The 18,401-nt window shown below is 44.8% G+C and overlaps 1 protein-coding gene across 6 annotated transcripts in view; it reads right to left on the bottom strand.

Moving 5' to 3' along the window:
• The window catches only part of bsna (bassoon presynaptic cytomatrix protein a), a 72,136-nt gene that overhangs the window by 45,541 nt on the left and 8,194 nt on the right, over positions 1 to 18,401 (bottom strand). For 5 of the 6 annotated variants that reach the window (XR_002167389.1, XR_002167391.1, XR_002167392.1 and 2 more), the window contains exons 2-3: positions 16,760 to 17,402; positions 86 to 2,092 (exon numbers count right to left, since the gene is read on the bottom strand). Coding sequence is in view for 1 of the 6 variants with exons in the window: in XM_019863125.1 (XP_019718684.1) it covers positions 86 to 2,092; positions 16,760 to 17,402 (2,650 nt within the window). In the remaining 5 variants the exon portion in view is untranslated. Of the gene's footprint in view, positions 1 to 85; positions 2,093 to 2,673; positions 2,910 to 16,759; positions 17,403 to 18,401 lie in introns of those variants that run through there. The other variant, XR_002167393.1, reaches the window with a different exon arrangement.

Genomic DNA, 18,401 nt, shown 5'->3' with positions numbered 1-18,401 from the left:
AAAAATGTTTTGACGGACTGAAATTTATTTCTGTGCATGGATATTTTGTGCAGGCTGAATTACATTAATGCGTCGCTGTCCTTACCTCAACCAGATGTGGTGTCGGGTTGAAGCCGCACAGGTTGCACACTTGAGTGTGGCATTGCGTGCATGAGTTGTAGTTGGGTGGGTCAGATGTGTTGATGTTTAGCTCTGTTTTACACAGAGGACAGTTCGCTTTGGGCTTCACTGGCTCCGGAGCTGCGGTGGGAGCAATTGCAGGCTCCTGCTTTAGCTCCGCCTTCTGCACATGTGATGGCATTTGTCGGTGTTGCTGCCCTTGAGGTTGCTGTGGATCTTTCTGTTGAAGGGAGGGCGACTGCTGTTGCGGCATTCCTTGTTGTTGGGGTACAGTCTGCTGCTGTTGCTTTGGTGCGTGCGGCCCTAACACCTGGCTCGGTGCATGCGGACCCCCCATTTGGCTCGGTGCATGCGGACCACCCATTTGGCTCGGTGCATGGGGGCCGCCCGTTCGGTTCGATGCACGAGGGCCACCCATTTGGTTTGGTGCATGGGGGCCACCCATTTGGCCCGGGACATGGGGGCCACCCATGCCAAATTGTTTAGCACCTGAGACCACTTGTTGTGGCGGCTTGCTGTCAGAGGTCGCATTACTGAACACCACCTTGCCTCGTGCGGGACTGGGATGAGTGGAAGAGGTGGGCAAAGGGTCCACATTGATCAGTGTACTCGCTTGGTTGAGCAAGGAAGCTCCAAAACCAAATAACTTGGTCAGTCCATCCTGGGCTGGAGGATGAGCTTGGGTCTGGGGCTTGTGAGCTGGAGAGGAGCCAGCGCTTCTGGTGTGGTCATGGTGCCGTGCCATAGACTGGTGCATGGGAGAGCCACGACCCAAATCGGGTTGAGAGGGTGCTTTTGTCAAGCCAGGGAGGGGTACAGCACCAGGGTGGGGGATCCTTGGGCCACCAGGTTGGTTGGGGCCTCCTGCAGAACCTCCACCAGCTCTTGGACCTTTCTGGGAATATGAGTCAGATCTCATACCCTGATGAGAGGGACCCGTCTGGCTTTGGGGGCCACTGGAAGAAGTGTGACTGTGTAGGCCTTGTGAATTCTGAGGCTGTGTCTGGGGCCCTGACTGGGACTGTGGATAAGGCTGCTGCTGAGCCTGCGGATACTGCTGAGTCTGTGGATATTGCTGGCCCAAGGGTCCAGACTGTGACTGTGGATAAGGCAGCTGCTGCTGTTGTTGCTGCTGCTGCTGCTGCTGCTGACCCTGAGGTCCGAACTGTGATGCTGGGTAAGTCTGCTGCTGAGCTTGGGGCACGGATTGCGACTGTTGGTAAGGCTGCTGCTGAGCCTGCGGTCCAGATTGGGACTGTTGGTAAGGGTGCTGCTGAGCCTGGGGTCCCGACTGGGACTGTTGATAAGGCTGCTGCTGAGCCTGGGGTCCGGATTGGGACTGTTGGTAAGGTTGCTGCTGAGCCTGAGGATATTGTTGAGCCTGGGGATATTGCTGAGACTGCGGATGCTGTTGGGAGTGATGGTACTGTTGAGAGTGGGGATACTGCTGAGACTGCGGATACTGCTGGGACTGTGGATGCTGCTGGGACTGGGGGTACTGTTGGGGCTGGGGGTACTGTTGTGAATGGGGGTACTGCTGGGACTCGGGATACTGTTGGGACTGAGGATACTGTTGGGACTGGGGATGCTCCTGGACCTGGGGATAATGCTGGGATTGAGGATACTGCTGAGATGGCGGGTATGACTGGGACTGGGAATATGTCTGTGACTGGGGGTATGCTTGGGACTGTGGATATGGCTGTGACTGAGAGTAGGACTGATTCTGTCCATAGAGTTGAGTTTGTGGTTGTTGCTGCTGCTGTTGCTGGGTGGGCTGGCTCTGTGCCACAGGTTTGGGCTGTGCTGCAGTCGTCGGCTGTGTTGGCTGAGGTGCAGCCTGCTGAGGCTGGACGAGAGGTTTCGCTTGGTGGGACGGCGAATGGATCTGTTGCTGACTCTTCGAGCGAGGAGTGGTCATATCAATGCCAAGAGCCCTCTGCATCTGACAGTTGAGACACAGCCATTCCTGGACCTGCAAACAAAATCGAGAAAGGATGTTTTAACAGCACACTTCATCTCAGCTATTAGCCTTTGAACCATTTGTTTTTACTGCAGTTGAGAATCAATACAGTTCACAGAGTAAAATACGAAAAATGATACTGTGGCACGTTATCCGTGCTTCACTGAAAACACCATTCACCATAAACGTTCTGTTATGCTATGCTTACAAAGCAAGTGAAAGTTTGAGTCTATTCATGTTGCTGTTTTTTTATAAATTCAGTGAAAAACTTCATCTCTGATGCATTAAGTGTACCGGTGTACTCACACCCACAATCACACCATCGCTGAGTGGTCCCCACGCTGCCCGCACACAACTCAGGCTAGCGTACCGCGACAGCATCAGCGACACACTTCACATAATGAACACCGCTTTTAGCTCCAGTAAAAACTGATTCAAAGCCGCGATTGGCCATATGTGGTCGTCAAGAGATCGGAGCAACTTGGATGAGAAGAATTTTAGTGTCGCACACATCAATCCATTTGGCCACACAGACACAGCCAGACGTAAACGAGACACAAACGGAATGAGAACGATTATGAAATGAGCCTCACCCTTCGTCCTCCCTCAACATCACCTCTCCTCTTCCTCCAGATGACAGTTGATGCTTAAAGACCTGGTTTCCCCTCGCTTATGTCTTCTGACAAGGAAAAAAAACAAAACCTCTCGCCTGTGAAAAATCTCCAATGTGAAGTGTGTCGAGCTGCTCGCGTTGCGTCTGTCCTCCCAGCTTTGCTTCACCCGCTAAGACTCAGCAAGCATACAGTAAAGACCGCTATTTTAGCATCTCTGCAGCTTGAGCACAGCACTGTAAATCTCTTCACATTGCTCCCATCCCCTTCCGTTCCCACAATGCAGTGCGCAAAACATACAGCAATCTTACACCCACCCGCCCCTCCACTGGGTGAATCGCCCTCATACTGTTGCTCCAACACAATCCCCCACATTGACAGGATGATATAGAAAGTAGCAACATAATATTACAATCACTGCAGAATCAAACTGCCTCCAGGGCTAGTCTTGTACCAAAGTGATAACTTTACAAAAATAATGCTGCTCAGTTTGAAGTCATTTACCAAAATGCTTATTATTATAGTGGGGTGGAACTGTGCTGCATTAGTCTGAGAATTGCGTCGAATCTTATAGCGCTCACTCTTAAAGCTAAGCGTGGTAACTAAAATGTGATGAGTTGTCAGTCAGTGTGGGGGCCACACATTAACCCGATAACATGACAAACTGTCCACTGTAGTAACCGCTGTCCCTGAAAGGGTTTACTCATCTTGCATTAGCAGGGGTGTCAAACTCATTTTTGGTGCAGGCCGCATTTTAGTTTTTCTTGCAGGAAGGTTGTGTATCTGGAAATATAACTGCATAAAGCCTCCCGTGACTAGAATTAGGTTGTCATGGCGCTTTCTACGTCATGATGAGCGGCATTAGCCATCAGCTAGCTTGTGAGCTAATCGGTAAAAATAGCTAAGCAAGATTTGGCGGATAAAAATTGATGTGCTATTTCGTGGGGAAGGGACAACTCATGTCCTACACCCAAGTGTATCACACCGTGAAAAAAATGAAGGAAACTGAAATAAATGGTGGAAAAACATTTTGTTGCTTTGTTTCCACAATGGAGTATGTAAATTCAAAATTCGACTATATAGGTTCTCAGTCTTCATATGTTTACAACAATTATCTTCAAATCAGTAGGGGAAAAAAAATCTGTGAATTGGCTTTAAATGGAATTTAACTATGCTGAAAATGATTATTTAATTTTTAAGACGTGTGACACAAATATTCGTCCTCAGACATGCGTGCCCACACACACACACACACACACACACACACACACACACACACACACACACACACACACACACACACACACACACACCCTTTTGCAGTGGTGATCTTTCCACAGATGAGCAGCAGTGATGACAAAACAATTAATGAAAGTGTGCTCTGATTGTCACAACTGTCAAAAATAGTGAAGCCGGTATCATGGAGTCTCAGCTGACAATGGGAGTGGGCGGCAAAGTTTAGCATGACTCTATAATCCAATATGTCATTAATTAGCCTGCAGAAACAAAAGAATATGCAGAGGACAGGGAGGTGGATGGAAGAAGATCCGATCTAAGAGCCAAAGCGGAGCACTGGAGGGGAACTCGCTACCGCTATTAGAACTCTTTTGAAGCCATCCTCTCTCAATAGCTCGCGTTTCCTGCTCACTGCTCACAAAATGGCAATAGACGAATGAAAATGATGTCTAGCATTGATGCGAACAGAAATGCAATGGATAAGATCCCTGTGAAACGGTGTCTTGTTGTGGTTACAAAACAAACACCGTTGGTGGCAAGCGGCAAAGAATTCACGTCGGTGGCTTTTTAAAATGGACCCCGAATGTCCCACCAGATGGTCAGGAAGGAAAATATCCCACATTGTACGGTGTCGAATTCACCCAACAAGTTGCACAACACATCAGAGTTTGAATCACTGTCCCGCATGAGAAAACGCTCTGTAAACATCAAAGGATGACTTTTTCTTTGGCTTCTGCATTCCTACGGTCGCAACGTAACCTCAAGTTGTATGTAAATCACAACATGCTGTCATCTATTACTAATCTAAACTACGGCAGTAAGAAAGTTATAATTCCAGTAAATATTTGCCACATGACGTCGTATTCTTCAAAAGCCACACAAATAGCTTCAGTGTGTCCCATTTGTAACCTCAAAACATCTCAGTGTACGTCATGAACCAAGAACCTCCTTGTCCCTACCCAATGTTCTGTTGCTTGTATGTTTTAGATCTGTTAACTTCTTTTTACACTTGGTTTACCCTTCGAAGCAGCAAAGTGACTGCCAAAAAGTACAATCAATCGCACCCTAATAAAAGGTTGATGTTCCCTTTTACAGACACCGTGGTGCCAGGAAGAAAGTAATGACATCTCACCTTATTCGTTTTCAAGGTGTCGTCATCAGTACAACTGAAGTGCGATCATATCCACACACTGTTACCATGCCGCACGTCACAAACACGAAAAGCATGCCTTGCGTACAATTTCCAATGCAAATATTTCGTGCGCCATCGAGGCGTGTATTTTTGAATATGCATGAAATGACAGCATACGGTCTTGCTGCTACAGGGCCATACATGCTGGAAGGTGTCCAACGCCTGTTAAAAGGTAGCGGTCCTATTTGTATGATAAATGCTAAACTTCAAGGGCACCTCAGGACATTTTAATGGCCCCTCACACATGAAAAACATCTTGCAGTTGTTCCCGCGTTCATCCGTCCAAGCTAAAACAGTGGAATTTGACAGGATTAGCAATCTAAATGGAAATAAGGGTCTCGTTTAATCAATAGAAGAATGTCCCCGTCAACATTTTATGTTTAACACGTCAGGGGTTCCCTGACTCTCGCTCAGCTGGACGCAAAGCTGACATCGTCACTCCTTGTTGGGTCCCTCACTGGTGCATCTTTTAACTTGGGTTGTGTAGATTTTAAATTTGGTCTGCTCAATGGCTCCCTCTATCGTTATAAAGTGGAATTTGTATTTAAGTGGTAAATTGCTAAGGATGGTGGACAATGGGGCTAGCAAGGCCTTCTCACAAGCACTGACCGACATGTACAACCCAAATTCTAATATTTGTTTCCAAAAGGGGGGATATAATTAAATGTTGAACCGTTTCTTCTCTTTATTTCCTTTACAGTGTCCCTTCACTTATCGCAGTTAATGGGGACCGGGACCCTGCCGCGATAAGTGAAAAACCGCGATGGAGCGTTAGCTCCCCCACTCGGAATTTTTGTGTAAGTGTATGTGGTTCCCAGCATGTTTCAAATATGTAAACAGGATTTATACTTTAAATATTTCGGACAAGGACTACAGCAGTACACACATTTACTTAAATCTTTAATTATACAATCTTATACAGTAATTAACATTCATCAGCATTGCCTTTTGAGAGAGACAAAGTGATGATACACTGATCCGAGAGTCCACAGCTGATGAGACACTGATCAGAGTCAACAGCGTGACTGGACACTGATCAGAGAAGCAACCACGTGATGAGACACTGAGCAGAGAGTAAACCACGTGACTCGACACAAGGGAAGGTGCTGGGCGGGGCTGCGAAGATGCACAGCCAATCAGCTCACGGGATAAATGCACTCGTGCTGTCATTGGTCGAAGTCGGCGCCGGGAACCATTCATGCATACAAAACCTCTGAGTCATTCGGCATTTTTTTTTCTGAATAGAGTACTTTGGAAAAAGAAAAGTAGTCAAGCCACGATAAATGAAGCGCGATATAGCGAGGGATCACTGTATTTCCTTTCATTAGTATGCGTATGCAGATGATGGATTTTTAGCCATGTCGCTCTAATCTAACCGGGGCATTCAGAATCGGTAACGCGACCAATGCACACTGTATGCATGGGGAACACTCAAGCACGCACACTCGCGACTGGCCACGCCTTGTGCACTGCACATCTCCACAGGCTCCCGCAGGATCCACATAACTCCTCCATCTCCAGACACCCGCACAGCATTTACGTTAATAGATCTGTCTATCAAAGTGCCGTGTTTGGCTCTTTGACTCAGGAAGACAAGCAGGCAGAGAGAAGTAGAGACGACTGATTGATAGTCAAGGACTGGTCCGGTGTTAGAATGAGTTCACAGGTTTGATCAAGAATGGTTTCACTGATTTTGATTTTTTTTTTTAAACTTTTTTTTGAATCTCTGATTGAGGCATTATTTTCGACTACGTTATATGTGGCACTGTGAAAAAAAATACAAATATTCTCTATAACTATGAGTGTATGTAAAGCATGACACCAGAAGACTTTCACCTTTGTTGATGAGAATCATTTTTTTGCATTTTTTTTAGGGCTAGAAAAAAATTATAATCACGGATCTTTTTCTTCTGGTATTGAAATCATGGTAAATAAACCTTTATTGACCTAAAGAGATTTTTGTCTCTCTATAAACACACTTGCTAAACCCCAGTGGAACGAAAAAAGACGACGTGGACAAGACAGTTATTGTAGTAAAAAATATATATATTTAGACAAAAAAGAACACACACAGATTAGTAGAGAAACGTAGCCGTCTGGCTTCGAGCGTCGTGTCGGCTAGCTAGCTTAGCTGTTGTCGTCGTTCAAAGCTTCTTTGCGCTGTGACGTTATTGCGTCGGCGCTGATTGGTTGAAACCAAAAAACGAGCGCGCGTGCGTAAATGTTCGCGTTTACGCACGCACAGCAGAGAGCAGCGGACCATCGACTGCAAGGTGTGTCGCGACGCCGTGTCGCGACACACCTTGCTTCCTGTTTATGCTCAAGTGTTGTTTTCTAGACGTCTCGACCTCGTTCATAGTCATTTTTTGCTCCCTTAGTTCCTCGTTTGTCAATATTGATATTATTTTGTCATTTTGATCTTGCTCTCGTTTTTCGGGTTAATTGGACTCTTGTCATTTCGTTTGTATTCTCGGTGTTAGTATGACCTTGCCTTTTGCAAGCGCCTTTTGTTGATTCTTCGTTTTTCTCTGGACCTTTGTAACCAGCGTTTTATGTTTAGACATTTTTGTTCTCCGCATTTTGTCTGCGTGTGCATTTTTTGGGATCCAAAACATTATTCGGCTCGTTCCCGACCCTGAAAATAATATTTACAAAAATGCAAGCGGTGTACTCACTTTTGTGAAATTGTATTTACAGTACATATACCTACAGGCGAGGGTGCATGAGTGCGTTTGGAATAAAAGTCATTGAGTGGAAGCTCTTCTGCAGAATGACTCCGGTGAGGGAACAGTTTGTCTTACAGACCCCAGGCTAATGCACTGATCAATATTCCACACGCTGGAAGGACGTTCCTGGAACTTTTCCTATAACGAAGTGCGGTGACATATTAGTCATCCTAACATCCATAACTCCGACATATTAGTCATCCTAACATGATTTCATGTGAGAACAATGACCCCCCCCTTGATTAAATAATATTTTCGATACCTTCATTCACCAATTGCACACTGGTCCTAATAAGGCAGAGAAGTGGATTTTACAAGTCGCATGTGTCAGTCACACATTCAAACGTGAAAGACACACTGGGATGTTTGTGAACTTCACCACCTCCTGCACGCCGCGGAAATAATAGCTGAAATAATAGCATGGCAAAGTGCGATCAATGAATCATAATTGGCACCTCGCAGGTGCTGCACTCTCCAGCTGCGTGCACAACACTCTCTCCATCTTCCCTCGCCTCCAGAGCGAGCCGCGGGAGCCACTGACACAATCGCGCACAATATCGGGCTTATAATAAAACATCTCAAATGGGAATGCGGGCTCCTTCACTAGCTTGCAATTACAGTGAAGACTCTCAATACTGTAAATTGTCCCTAGGAGTGAATGTTTAGTTGCCTGCGATTGGTTGGCGACCAGTCCAAAGTCTGCAGGGATGGGCTGCGGCTCACCAGCAACCTTAGTGAGAATAAGCCATCCAAAAAATGGAGGAATGGATGCACATCACCATGGCACAGTACTGTAGTACACTTCATCTACAGTGACGAATACCCAAACACCAGACACACATACACACGCATTTTTTCCATTGAACTACCTCAACGGGTTCACTGGTATTGATTTGAATCGCAGCATAGGGTTTGCTAATTAAAGTCTCAGCACTCTGGAACAAACCCAGTGTGATCGCAGCCTCCCCGCCGAGCGCATGCACACGCAATTGGTGGGAGTGGAAATACAATATTTGAATAGATAAATAGAGTGTGGCTGGACAGACGGGGTCTGTTACTTTTAAGATAGGGGGTGGGGGGGATGTGATAGGTCAATGCAAAGCAAAAAGTGCCACTGAACGAGCTTGCTAAATCTGAGAGAACGGAAAAGATGACGGGATTGTAAAATGAAGTTGACTGCTAAATGAAATCAAATTAAAGCAAGTCAGGAAGCCGCATGGTCTGTCTTTGACGTGTGGGCTCATAATTTGGTTGAGTCTGCTCTACCTTCAACGTTTTTGTCTGTCAGTTCTAATCTTCCTCCACCACATTTATTGCTCTTCCTCAGGATGATTGCTTGTTTTTTAAAATATTTTCAATAACCGCTCCGGTTTCCTCCCACATTCCAAAGACATGCATGGCAGGCTGATTGGACACTCTAAATTGTCTCTAGGTGTGAATTTGTGTGTGCATGGTTGTTCGTCTCTGTGTGCCCTGCGATTGGCTGGCAACCGATTCAGGGTGTCCCCCGCCTACTGCCCGAAGACAGCTGGGATAGGCTCCAGCACCCCCGCGACCCTAGTGAGGATCAAGCGGTTCGGAAATTTTCAATAACCATGATACCCAACTACTGTACTCACACACAAGTGTGCTGTGAGAGATCTGTGCTGTGGGAAATTATGACATTTTAAATTTTATTTGACTGATGAGGCAATTATTTGTTTACTACATGTATTTCATCCATCTATGTCACTCCGCTGTAGTGACAGGCAGATTAATTAATCACTCTCTCATTGAATGGCTTAAGATACATATTTAACCCATGTATCCACTTGTGACAATTTGTTTTCAAATGTAAAATTTCTCAATCTCAAATATATCAACATATGTTACAGCATATCGAAACATAATCATTTACATTTTAGGGAAATAAGGAAAGGATGGTTCAATTACTGGGGGGTGAGGGGGGCATCCATTCAAATGAGTATAAACTATGAAATTAAGCATAGCATGTCCATCATGTATGTTGCAAGTTTGTGATGCAGGCATTGCTGGAATTACTTTCCGCATTTATTGTTATTTTTGTTACATTATGGTTACTTCCTAGTTTGGTAAATACCAAATGTTGTGATAATCCTTCTGTCCTTGTTAAAAGGGTTATCGATGACACCTGAAGTCATCAGCCAGGCCTTCTTCTGTTAGCCAGCTAGCACCCTAGCGTCCATTAGCCCTAGCTAGGCATCCCATCTCTGCTATTAGTCCAAGTCTTAGTTCCCCAGAGTCCGTATGGTGTTCTTGTACTAAATACTAATTAATTTGGTGTACTTCTTACCCCCCGCCCCCGCCCCATGGTTCTCGATTTCTTTCTGTTTTTGATTCAAATGCTAAAGGGTGTTATTCATTTGCCACTGTTGTTTTCATGCCTTGGGTACGCCAGCCATCCACCAAAGGGTGTCTGTGGTACGGTGGAAGGAAAATACGAGATAAGACATCTCCCGTCCAGGGCAGACCTGTTTGCGCAGCTCAGTCAAAACAGCTCGTTATCGTACTGGGCCAGCAGTCAGCCAACCTTTGGAAATCCTCCTGCAGCTTCTGTGATTCTGCTTTCCGCCACCTTCATGTCCTCCCCTGTGCTGTGATGTTTGATCAAGCCCACATTATTATTTTTTCATGTGATGTTGGGAATAGGTTGACTTAGGCCGATCATTTTTTTATTTTTTATTTTTTTATCGATTAATCCAAGTTTGTTTGTAAGAAGAATTTGTTTATGTGTAACTGCTGACATGGCTGCGATATAAATAAATGGGTGGATTTTTAAAAGTAGTTAGTTTTTAGAAAAAAACTTTATAAAATAAGATGAGCAAGAAGAAGACGAAGAGAAGGTCCCCAACACGTTTATCATTCCTGTAACATCAATGCTAATTTTCGTTTGCCAGTCTATGGCACTTCATGCTATTCCAGTGCATAAAGCTAGCAGACTCCAATTAGAATGACATGGTTTGATTGAACATTTTAAAATTTGCAGTGTTTCATTTTCTTTTGCGCCGTGTCAGTTTTTCAGTTAACTTCAGCTGGGAGCGAAATTAAAATCCTTCAGCTTATTACTCCCACGATCTGTATTTTCGTTTTGTCGTGGTGGAGCGGCAGCCTGGCTCAGCGCCCCAGTGCCATCCTCCCATCTGCATCCATGTGAGTGCCAGCAGAATGCATTCATCATTTAAAACGCCTCATTAGGAATTCCCGCACATGAACTGCTGGGCTTGCAGCTGCATCCACTCGGTCGGTGGGGGGGGTTCAAGTCAACGCATGTTTGTGTGTGTGTGTGTGTGTGTGTGTGTGTGTGTGTGTGTGTGTGCATCCAGGATTGTCCTGCTTGACCAAAGGAACTTTTCCAAGTTAACACATATGATGATAGAGTCCTCGTCTACCTCACTTCTCCCCATCCTCACGCCTACCCCCTACCCCCCCCTCCACTCCTCCCCCTTACCTTCCATCTCATCCTACTTTCCCAGAATAGACCTGATCCTCCGCATGCAGGAGGAAAGATAAATCCTCTTCCCCCATCTCTGGCAGACAGCTTGGAGGGTAGTTTGAAGAAAAAAAAAACTAGCGAGGGTGTGAGGAAGGGCGTGAAGATAAGTCGAAGGAGAAGAAGTCGGAAGATCATGATAGAGCCATCAGGGCACCCTTATGCCTACTTGAGGAAAAGAGCAGCGGGGAGGCCAATAAGCTTCAATGTAGTGCCCCCTATAGGCTTTAGCCAATATATCCCCAGTTATAGACTGAAGCTAGAAACGATGTTTTGACATTTTGACAAATCATCCACTATCTGTAATGCCATCTAAAGAGGTTGTACAATTTAGAAATGGGCAAAAATTTACAGGTTGTAAAGTGGCATAAATTCTGTCTTGTTTTTGTACAGTTTCTTTTTTTTTTTTGCTTCCAAAAGATGATTTGTGCCCGTCCAAAAGGGCCCTTTAAAAAAAGACGAATGGAATATTTTTGATCTTTATGCCCCCAAACTCAAAAAAAACTCTTTCTACAAGATAGACAAGACATGCATCCACGGGTGGATGTCCAGGGCCACTGCCGAGTTGCTCCCAACCTCCACCTTTGCAGACTTCTGACCCCAAATGAGCTGGTATAGGCTCTAGTGGACAATCGCAAAAAAAAAAAAAAAAAAAAAAAAAAAAATGGATGGATAAATACATTTTTGCTTGCCTTGATTTGTGTTATGGTGTGTAGGCCTGTTTGTGTTAGAATGCATGTCTTGTGTCCAAATGTCATGTTTATGAATATGATGTCACACATTATTTTCTGGTTTCAAAGCCACCTTTTTTTTCTAAATGAAACCAGCAGCATTCTTTATTTGCCCGTAGACACAGATTAAGGGAAGAGCTAAACGTGTGAAGGTAAAGTAGAAGAGGACCAATCTGAAATACGAAGAACGGGAACGCAGGAAGGGACAAAAAAGAAAATGAATCATTGATTTACCCACAATGCCATGCACTGAAGTAGCACTGGAGTCGCTCATTCCCAGCACATTATGTGAAAGGTAATTGCATGCTCAGGAAGTGACTAAATTATCACCTGCGGCGATGACTCACATATGATGTGAGCAGACGACTTTGTCCAATGTGAATTCACACAGACAAATGTTTCTTTGCTGCGTGGTGACTGGGATTTGTAGGATGACATCTCACTATTTAAACCAGGGGTGTCAAACTCCGGTCCTGGAGGGCCGCTGTCCTGCATGTTTTCCAAGTCTCCCTGTTGCAACACACCTGATTCAAATGAACAGGTTCAATGTCAGGCTTGCACAGGGCTTGCTGATGATCTGATCATTTGAATCAGGTGTGTTGCAACAGGGAAACTTGGAAAACATGCAGGACAGCGGCCCTCCAGGACCGGAATTTGACACCCCTGAATTTTAAACCATTTGGAAAACGGTGGTTAGGCTTCCTAAAACCCATTTCGACCATAAAAAAAAAAAAAAAAAAAAGGACAAGCTTGGACATGCCAAATTAAAAACAGGGCTCCAGAGATTCTCTCAAGTTGGCTTTTTCTTCAGTGACAGATGACAAATGGCTGGACAGGTAGCTATGGTCACGCCTCTTCATCAATTAATTAAGCGATGTGAAGTTGGATGATTGATCCCCAATTTTAATTGGTCATATTAGCAAGACATTTCGGATAATTGTACGTAACTGAATGGGAACAGTTTCGGGAAGTCCGGTTTCTGTTCCAGTGCACCAAGCAATGTCCACCAAGGCATGGTTGGATGAGTTTGGTGTGGATGAACTTGCACCGAAAATTTACCTCATCCCCATCAAACACCCTTGGGATGCACTACGGCTACCGTTGCCGAGAAAAAAAAAAGTATTAAAATAAAATCACAAATTAGAACATGAAATGTTTTTGACAGGCAGTAGAAGCTCAACTCTGCAGATTTCTCTGCAGAAACCAATTATCCCTTCTTTTCTCCACCCATTTTCACGCATGGCACCCCTCGCATGGCCCCCCCCCCCCCCTCCCCGGGCACGCACACACAATCAGACCCACTTTTTTGTCAGCAGCCATGTGTGCACACTGAGTCTAAAATTAGCATGCAGTGTGTTGAACAACAAACAGGCTGCAGGGAAGAAGACGTGCTGGCAAAAGAGTCTGATGACAAACGGCAGTGAGAGCGAGAGAAAAAGAAAGAGAGTTGAATGACTACATTTATGTCGGAAATAGCAACAAATGATACGACCGCATCAGCGTCTTTCATGTCATTACTTCAAAAACACAACGGCCAGTTTAAGTTTCCGCATTTTGTGTCATTTTACTAGCATCGTTTTAGAGCATCATCAAGGTTATTTCAATCATACTTTCAGAGTTCCTGTATTTTTTTCTTTATAAATTACATTGCAGTGATATTTCACTCCATTTGTCTTTGCGTTTCGCTTTTTCTTGAACATTTCTGCCGAAAGAGTCAGAAAGCTTCATACAACAGGGATGATGTCAAACTCTTGTTGTCTCTCTTTCACTACACCCGTACACATACAGTATATGCTGCACAACACACCTTCGGCATTTTCTTTTATCTCACCTCCATTAGTCACAAAAAAACTCACTAGTGTATTTTTTTTTGTTCATTCTGAAATGCCATGAGATGGTGCCAACGCACTGCCTAATTAGACGAAAGGCTTCTTTCTGCTTGCGACCGCACGGACGTCACAGTGTGGCGCACTTTGCCTTTAACTCGCACGCAACCTTCGTTTGAAAATATGGTGCAGTTTTACTCCAAGTCGGCGGGTGTTGCTATGGCTGATTTTGGCGAGGACACCGCCGCGTGGAGTTTCTTCGAAATCTGTTGGCCTATTCCGGTCGCCGTTTTTACTTGGTCGAACAACGAACCAAGTGACAGCGACAAAAATGGAGATCACGTCTGCTCGGGCAAAGGGATTTGGACGACTAGATGATGTATTTAATTGTATTGCGAAATCAATTGGTCTTGAAGCTAAACAGCTATAATTTCACTTGAAAAAGAAACAATTAACTGCGTATGGACTGAGTACGGAATACAGCATGAAGATGTTTTCCCTAAATCAGTTTGGTTTGGATTTTTTTAAGTTTCGGTGTTTATTCTTCAACCAACGTGTTTGAATTGGAAAATTAAAGATCACTGATAATGTCACCTATTTGTATTTGATTTAAATGTAATTTAGGCAGGATTTAGTTGTATTTTAAAACAGCTCTGACACGACAGTATATGCAGAAACTTTCCATTTCCATACACCCAAGGCACTTTGGTTAAAAGCGGCCATGCTTTTTTTGCTTGGATGACTTCACTAATGGAGTGGGTCTAATATTCCTCGGCATGAAGATGGTTGCTCAAGACACAAGCAAATATAATTTCATCAGTTTGCATTACAACAACGGGCTGCTAATGTGTTTCCCATCTTTGGTCCCAAGTTAGCAGATACAGACTGAGTGCTCCGTTTATTATTGACTCCATTTCGATGTGCTGCTCTGTGAACTGTCAAACTTCAATCATCTGGTTGTAACCATTTGCTTTTGCTCAGAGTCTTTTCTAAACACAACAACATAAACACCGATGTCAAACCTAAGATAGAATACAAAGCACAGACAGCACCACACGAGACAACATCACTTGCAAAATGTCTAGACTGTTCTCCTTACAAATCTTGCATATACTGTAAATAAGCTCAATACATTTAGGAGAGAATAGTTTTAAAAGCCGCAGAGTTTATCTGCATATCTAATTCCTGCATGAAATTATTTAAAACAAATAATGTTAAGTTTGACCGAGAAAAGCGATATGCGCGATATGGATTTTACCACACGTTGCAATTTATAGCGGTTGCTAAACTTAACCATCAGTTCATAAGTACCATGAAATACAATACTATATTACATACATTATTATTATTATTATTATTCATGTTATGCTTATCTATGTGTGCCCTGCAATTGGCTGGCGATTGGATGTTGAATAGTGTCCATGTCAGATGCAGAGGCATCACACCTGTTGGCGATGTGGGTGTTCAAGCACCTACTGTCCACTTTTCCCAGTGAAAGGGGTCAACGCCTACGCTTTTCCAGCTGTTAGTTATTCAACGACCAGCTTTCACAAATGAAGCTTTCAAACATCTTTCCCAGGTGTCATTTTTCAACAACAACAACAAAAAAAAAGAACCGCAAATGCATCAGGGCGTGTGGGCGTTTAAAAATTCCTCATCCATATTCATAAGAGCAGATTCTCTCGCAAAATGTTATCCATTTAAAATGTTGAAGTGACAATCGCAGCACCCAACGATAGAAATGGGTTCAATGCGATTCATCCATGTTTCGCAAGAGGCAAGTGCTTCCTGTAAAGCACAGTTGAGCTCCAAAAATGTTTCTTCGTGATGATGGACACATTTGCTGTTGTTAACCTCCATATGTTAGTCCACGTTGTATAATACATGCAGGCCGGTCTAACTACAATTCCAGGTCAAAACCACAAAATAACAGCAAGAGCCACGTCACTAATAAACTACACGCTGACATAATTAAAACAAGTGTAATCTCTGGCTGATCCCCCTAATTGGCATCACTCGACTCCGCTAAATGCTATCTGATGTTATGACATGACAATTTATGGATGCAAGTAGCACTTATTAGATTAGAAGGGCGAGGCGACAAAGATGCTAAAGGCTCTTTTCAAATTTCTAACTTAAACCAGCATAAAACAATTCCCGGTTAGGTTGTATGACAGTAATGATTCACACTCAATGACACAGACCAATCAATAGATTGAAATACTGTACTACAACTGCTACTACTACTACTACTACTAGGTTTTGTTTTAGAAGTTTCAGTTTTCATGCAGTATTGTTATTGGCGGTATTGTTAGTCCGGGGATCTGTTTCACAATGAGTGTTCAACAAACTCTGTGTCTAATGCTGAACTGTGGGTTGATTTACTCTGCAATAGGAAACCTTGAATTTCCGGTTCCAGAACAGCAGATTTGAATCAGTTTAATCAACTCGGAGTGTCTTTGCCAGAAGATAAGCAAGCACGTGCACCACGACTATGAAAAGACAGCATCAATGGATGCCCGATTTGAGGAGTCACCATAGCAACGGGGTAGAGGAGGGCTGCGTTTTTCACTCCAATAGAGCTGGAAATGTTATTGCACTCATACAGCGAGTTTAAACACATTTTCAGGAAGAAGTGCAAGCTGCTAAAGGGAGGGAGACGGCGTGGGAGAACATTGTTGTTCGGGTCAATGCAAATTTGAGTGACCTCCCTTTTTGAGACCCAAAGTTTCCCTCATTTTAGGATTGAAACATTTGGAGTTATTGCTCAACCCGCTTTGTGAAATGGACCCCAGGTTTGACTTCATTCTCTGAATCACCAGGACAGGACACAAATAAGCGTGACCTACCTCAGTGAGGTGTGGGTTGGGGTTGAATCCGCACTGGTTACACACAGTGGCTTTACACTGCGTGCAGGTGTTGTAGTTGGGCACAGCTGGTGGGTTGGAGAGCTCTGTGGTGGTGCACACTGGACACAGTTTGCTCTTTGGCATGGGCGCGATCTGTGGCACAGAGTAGGGTGAGGTGGGTGTCATGCCGCGGTCCGGCGACACCGAGGGGGATCGGCCCGTTCTGGAGCCGCCCGAACTGTTGAAGTCGACTTGCAGGTTTCGTCGGGAGGCATGCTGGCCGGGACTCTGTCCTGCATGGGCGCCTATGCCGCCGGTACCAGCTGGGCTGTGACTCATCCCGTGGGTGGAGCCCTGCCCCGTGCTGGACCCCTGGCCTGGCTGCACGTGACGGGGGGAGGTTGGAGTGTCATGGGTCGCCAGGCGATAAGGCTCACCGCTTCGAGAGCCTATTCCACCTCCAGTGGCCAACCCTCCTCCCATCCCGCCTCCCATTCCGCCTCCCATTGCACCTCCCATTCCTCCACCCATTCCACCTCCCATTCCTCCACCCATCCCACTTCCTATACCTCCCATCCCTCCTCCCCCTGGAACTCCTTGTTGCATGCCAGGTTTGGGGCTACCCATCTGAGCCATTGGTCCCCTGGAAGAGAAGAAAAAGAAGACAAGAATTAGAAATCGGGCCCTACTTTGGTAGAGTGGCGGCAGTGCACTCTGCATCCAAATGGGCAACTTAATTTTCATTGTGACGCAAGTCCAGACTACAGTACTGTGTTTGGGGAATTGTTGTGCCTGTCGAGGCGTTCCGGCTCTCGACTCATCTGACAATTTGGTAACAGAAAGTCGTCTGTGCTCAGCGTATAAATGGTCGTACAGGTGCAAGGCGAGATCCAATGGCCCACATCACATGTATGGTCAACTTTGTCATCCGCAAGGGGAGTTCTTGCAGTTTAACTGGCAATGTCATGCATGGACTCCAGCGACTCTATTTTTGTTTTCCGCAATGGCAAGCATGGCGTGCTATGCTCCGACTGGCCTGATTTTAAAGCAAATGATGGAAGTGGCCACAACTGGCCAAGAAAAGGCTTGTTCCATTCCACCCAATTTTACCTGTGCAAAGTCAAGCAAAATACAAAAAGTGGACAGTTGGGCTATGCCTTGTGCGAAAACTTCAGCTGGGAACGAAATTAGAGCCCATACAGTCATACATATATTGTGTGAGTACAATCCACAATGGTCTTCTTACAGTATATGTCATGTTGCGAGGTGGTGGTGGACCCCAAAAAGCAGGCAGGAGGGAGGAGCAGGGTGTACTTGAAGAAGTGTATTGATAAAACACAGAAAACTAAATCCTAAACAAACAAAGTCCGAGCAACAAAACGAATCCAAAGTATCAAACAAAAATCATGACTGAAGCTCAAAAAACTAGAACAGAACCATGACAGAAAAACATGATAGGACAAGCAAACAAACAATGACCCAACACCGAGTGGCCGTGCCAGGAGTCCTTTTAAACAGCTAATGACATAACGACCAACAGGTGTGCAGCTACAGGGAGAGCCCTACAGTGCCACCTGTTGGTCACAAACCGAAACATGACAGTGTGTGTGTGTGTGTGTGTGTGTGTGTGTGTGTGTATATA

Source organism: Hippocampus comes, unplaced genomic scaffold (assembly GCF_001891065.2).
Source record: "Hippocampus comes isolate QL1 unplaced genomic scaffold, H_comes_QL1_v1.1 scaffold1, whole genome shotgun sequence".
In the NCBI taxonomy this organism is placed as follows: Eukaryota; Metazoa; Chordata; class Actinopteri; order Syngnathiformes; family Syngnathidae; genus Hippocampus; species Hippocampus comes.
Note: the sequence above shows the minus strand (reverse complement) of the source record. Positions and strands in the feature narration are given on the sequence as shown.